General features: G+C 44.2%; 1 protein-coding gene across 4 annotated transcripts; it reads right to left on the bottom strand.

Moving 5' to 3' along the window:
- Positions 1-922: 922 nt before the first annotated feature.
- On the bottom strand, positions 923-5056 carry LOC125727016 (kelch-like protein 10). Of its 4 annotated transcripts, none has more exons than XR_007388502.1 (6): positions 4924-5056; positions 3901-4390; positions 2915-3526; positions 2256-2405; positions 1266-1622; positions 923-1132 (listed from the first exon to the last, which is right to left on the bottom strand). XR_007388502.1 is itself a non-coding variant. In XM_049003571.1 (5 exons), the coding sequence occupies exons 1-5, from the start codon at positions 5052-5054 to the stop codon at positions 1317-1319; spliced, it is 1689 nt and encodes a 562-aa protein (XP_048859528.1). In that variant the 5' UTR covers positions 5055-5056; the 3' UTR covers positions 923-1316. The 4 variants fall into 4 exon arrangements, 2 of the variants coding, with proteins under 2 accessions (XP_048859528.1, XP_048859529.1); XR_007388503.1 differs by having other exon boundaries at positions 923-1129; XM_049003571.1 differs by having other exon boundaries at positions 923-1622.
- Positions 5057-5410: the final 354 nt, after the last annotated feature.

Raw genomic sequence — 5410 nt, 5'->3', positions numbered from 1 at the left:
ACTGGCGAAAGTGGGACATAGAAGCATCAAGATACACATCGAGATCTTTCTCATAATCAGCTACCTTTATTTCAGTGGAACCCATAAAATACAAGTACTTTATATTTCTGCTCTCTGCATGATTATCTTACATGTATCTACTGTATGTTAAATTTCATCTGACAGGTATCAGCGCAGTCGCTAATTAAATCCAGATCCCGTTGTAGCCTCTCCGCTGCTAGATCAATGTCTGCTACGCCACCCACCCTGGTGTCGTCTGCAAATGTAGCCAGTTTACTGTATGTATTGCTGTCAATATCATTAATGTAAATTAGGAACAGTACTGGTCCTAAAATTGAACCCTACAGTACCCCACTATGAACACAGACCCACTGTCATGCCCGGCTCATACGATCGTTGTGTGCCACGCCCCCTGATTATCCACGTGTTCTTCCCCTATCATGCCTAGCTGTACCTTGTCGTTTTGCCATGTCTTCAGTCCACATCTTGCCCTGTCCGATGTCCGTCATTGATGTTAGTGCTGTTGTCATGTCCCGTTCTGCCCATAGCCGTCTTCCCCCTAATAAAACCCCAGTTTTCCCCGTATTCTACCTCCCTGCTTCGTCCTTCCCTGCCTCCTTCCTGCCAGCCTGCCCATCCGCACCCGCAAACTCTGATACCCACAATATAATAATATTGTGTACAGTACATACTGTAATCAATGCAGAGGTAACATCCCTTCTCCAAATTCAAGTTGCTGGCTATGTTTACTGTAGGTCCCAGGGGAAGGGGTTGCACTAAACCAGTATTTCAATTGATTACGAAAAACCTTAGTGCTTAATTAGCAATCACCGATGGTTGCAGCGGAATTTCTGAAGAGAACCGTCAAACGAGAACAACGTTTATCCAAAATGGGAAATTTATGACGCTTTCACAAACTAGATAATATGAAAAAGAGAACTTTATTTTAAGTATGCAATGTCAGGAGAAGATTCAACTCCGACCTCCAGCAGAGCTTCTCCCATGTCCTGGAGGACGCAGGGGACATTGAGTCCGAATGGGCCTTGTTCCATGCCTCCGTTGTGGAGGCGGCTGACTGGTGCTGTGGCCGTAAGGTGGTCGGTGCCTGTTGTGGCGGCATTCCCCGAACCTGCTGGTGGACAGCGGTGATGAAATGATGGAATGCGGCTTCGGCGGTCGTCGAGGCAAAAACTCAGGTGTGGGAGGAGTTTAGCGAGGCCATGGAAAATGACTTCGGGGTGGGGGGTGTAAATGAGGTTACGTACTGGGCATGCTGTTGTGGGCAGATGGGTTTCCTCCTTGGTGGCCATCAGGGACTAACGAGGTGAAGCGTATTTTATGATGCGGGGGTGCGCAGGCACTACGCAGCAGCTGAAGTGTTTTCTGGCTCTGCTCATGTCCTGCGCACGATACCAGCTGCCTGTCCCCGCATCATAACACTCCACCTTGTTTGTTACCCTAAACCCATCATGGCCGCCCATCACAAACAGGAGGTCGTCCACCACTGCGATGCCAAATTCACTGCGTGGTGTAGACATGGGGGCCACAGCATGCCAGCGGTTTGTGGTATGGTCATAGACCTCCATGGTCTGCAGGTGATCAGACCTGTTGATACCGCCCACCTGAGAGATGCCAAAGATTCATTATCACTTGCTTGCCAAAAGGATGGGCAAACATCAACTTTCCCAAAGTCATGAACTCTTAAGCAATTTTCACCCTATGAAAGCAGGCTCCTTAGAACCTCCCATTGTCTATAAATGACACAAGCTTATATACACATGTCAACCTATATGCAATGAAAACATGGATTTGGGCAACAGAAAACTTGTATGATTCGGTGAAAACTGTGAGCCATCAAAAATGACTCCTTATGCTAATATATTTTGCTTTTTTATTGTTATTACTTAAAACGAACACTTGAAGCTAATCAGACACTGAAAAAAACAACAATCTGACCAATTATATCTAGAACTAGAGAAAATAATTAATAAAAAATCTAAACTTTACAGCCCGAGCTAGTAGCAGAGACCCCCAGCAGATCCATTTATAACCCAGAAATGAATGCAGGGAGGCTAAAGAGGGTAGCATATATGTTTTTATGTGTATTAAGATAAGCCTTTGCAGCAGGTATTTCTGGCATTTAACTGTTATGTTTGGTTTAAATGCATCACAATGAAAGACACAGCAGCAAAGACAAAAAAACCATGAGTCTTACAGGTAAAATGTGAGATTTGACACAGAAAGGAATCACTCACCGCATAGATCTTCCCTTTATACGCCGTGACTCCAAGGCTGTGACGGGGAGTGCTCATTGGAGTGATCAAGCTCCATTCATTAGTGAGTGGGTCAAAGCACTCCACTGTAGAAAGGCTCTCTGTTCCACTGTGGCCCCCACAGATGTATATCTATGAAAAACAATTTAACTGTGAACACCGTTATACTGTATATGACTGGGGTTTGGAGGTTACAGATGAAGTTCATTGTGACTCAAAAATAAAAGTATGTGCTATGCATAGTGTATGACAGGGTTCCCCAGTTCCGGTCCTGGCGGAACACAGTTTGCAGATTTCCCTTCTCAAACGCACCATAATCAGCTAATTTTCAGGTTTAGTATGGCTGTTTGAAAAGGGAAATCTGCAAAGAGTTTTCAATTCTGCTCCCCCAGGAACAGAATAAAGGAAACCTGACATGGGAACACCATTTCATCTATCTCACAAGTCTTGGATATGACACCACAGCACTACCCAATATGCCCCTAATGGAGACCAATAATGCATTTATCCAAATGAACTAAATGAATTATCCAAAAAAACTCAGTAATCTGAAGAGAAAGAGAACTCATGACTGTGTAAAATACTCAATTTCAAGGGGAAGATGAGGGTAAACACAGTCAGACGCCCTCCCATTACCCTACCTTGCCATTCAGGGTGGTGGCACTGGCATCGCTTCTCCTCTCATTCATGGGCTCGATCTGGGTCCATTCGTTGGTTACTGGGTTGTACCGCTCTACTTTATTGAGGGGCCTGAAAACAATATGGCCACCCATGGCGTAGATGAACCCATCGAGCACAACCACACTAACATTACAGCGATGCCAGTGCATGGGGGCCATCTGCTGCCATTCTCGTGTTATCGGGTCATATCTGCGCACGGAATTAATGAAGTGTTGGCCATCAAACCCCCCAATGCAGTACACAAATCCATTATGGTACACCATGCCATGACCAGCTAAGTTGCTCTGCTCCTCCTGCGTGATATCCACCCAGCGGTCGGCCCGTGTGTCATACGCATCAATGCAGTTAGTAGTGCCCATGTTCCATCCACCGACAGCCAGCAAAACGTCAGAGGGCAAGCGTGGGCGGATCAGCGGGTTCTCAAAGTCAGAGAGTGGACTTTCATCATCAAGATCATAGATGACCTTCATGACATCACTGATAATTCGCCTGCACGCCGCATTGGCCTTCACTAGATCGTTTTTTTTGACGATCTTCATGAAATATTCTGGATCCATACGAGCCATGCGAACCTACACAGGAAATAAGAATGAGAGAATTCCCATGAGTTCCTTAGTGCTTTCTGTGAATCTCTGGAGATGAGCAATTCCTAACATTAAGGATACAGCAGTAAGTGCAAATTTTAATTTCTTTAGCTGAAGCCATTTACATAGAAAGTCTCAGATGTGTCAGCTAACACTTATTTCATGTAAGACATTTGAGTGTGTTGTTTTCCATTATTTGTTACACTCTCCTCCCAGGTGTAATACCTGGAAGCCTTGGTTGTAGACTCATGGGACATGAAAATGGAGGTTCAGTCTCTAGCTACAGTAATAAGGACTTCACTCAATGAGCATTCTATTGTTATATACACAAGTCAATGAGAACATAGTATAACTATACTCACCTTGGGCAACAGAACTGAAATGTGGGCCTCTCGGGTGGCAGGATCGTGCTCGATCCACCGGAGGATGGCGTGAAACACCACATCCTCTTCTCTGACATTCAGTTCATCCCGCTCCATGATGTCACAAAGTTCTTCGAGCGTGAGTTCTAGGAACTCGTTTGAGTTGATGGCAACCTCCTTGAAGTTCTTCAGGAGGAATTTCAATGCAGACTGGTGCAGCTCCTTGAGGCAGTAGACATCTCCGATTTTGACAAGCCCAACACAGTTGTCAAGGCAGAGATGCTCATGCAGGAAGTCACAGCAGCGCTGCACGATGCCCAGGACACTGAGATAATCAGCAGCTGCCAGGAGGTTCTCCACATTGTCAGATGTGATGACCACAGAGTACGTGTAGGCGTACTCGATGACCTGCCTCAATGTTTCAGGGGAAATGCCTGGGAGTTGGTACTCCCGCTTTCCTGAATCACTCCAGCCGGTGGTGAACAGAGCCCTGAAAACAATCCAGAAGTGACTCATCTAATAAATATGGGTTTTGCAGGCAAAGTTAAATAAGGGGTTTTCTAAATCTTCTGAACCAGGGACCCCCAAATGGAAATAAACCAGAGATAAGGACGCCCCGCTACAGATGATCACATAGGCATCTAAGAACTAGGGACCAGGGGCTTTAACTCTTATTTTTCCAACATTAGCTCCCCCTATAATATTTTTCACTTGGGCTGGTGGGCAAGTGCCCCGGAATACTTTGTTTTTGCCTGATGGACATGGTCCCCTTTTTATATATTTATACCATTATTATTATTATTATTATTATTATTATATGTTAAACGTTAAGGTGGTACTGTATACTTAAAAATATTTCTGATCAGCACTGACCTACATTAACATAATTTAATATAATATATATTAATATAAACTTTCTGTCATCCTAGAGCCTTATTGCCAAGGAGAAGTCATTGCTAACGAGAGAAAAAAACGGACTCCTTGCTGTTTTGGCATCGTCATATATGAGCCACAGCAACTTACTGGAAGTAGGAGCTACAGCCACACAGAATCACTCTATGGGCGTTGAACTGAACACCGTCTGCGATGAGGACCACGTCACAAAGCTGTCCTGCGAGCCGAAGCTTGTTGAACACTTCGAAAGCCGGGGACATCAGTACTCGCTCCATGTCGTGTGCCATCATTATTCAAAAATGTGGATGTCTCGTCTCTTTCTCCTTTTTATACCACTCGAAATGACGTGTTCTAATACGCAAAAACCGCACTTTTGCGTCACAGTGTTCTAAGATACCGTAACGTTTATTTTTAAATCTATATTTGAGATTCGAAATTGATTGGGGGGAAAATATTTTCTATGCGCAATCAGCTGTACAAGAAGAACAAGTTCAATGTTTTTAACATCACTTTTGGAAAATGTATACCGTGCTTATCTTAGCATTTACGTTTTGTATTATGTGTGAATTGTCAAATCACGAATTCCCGAAATAAATAAAATAGTTCCTTAATTAAT

This window comes from Brienomyrus brachyistius, unplaced genomic scaffold, assembly GCF_023856365.1.
Source record: "Brienomyrus brachyistius isolate T26 unplaced genomic scaffold, BBRACH_0.4 scaffold84, whole genome shotgun sequence".
NCBI classification, from domain to species: Eukaryota; Metazoa; Chordata; class Actinopteri; order Osteoglossiformes; family Mormyridae; genus Brienomyrus; species Brienomyrus brachyistius.
Note: the sequence above shows the minus strand (reverse complement) of the source record. Positions and strands in the feature narration are given on the sequence as shown.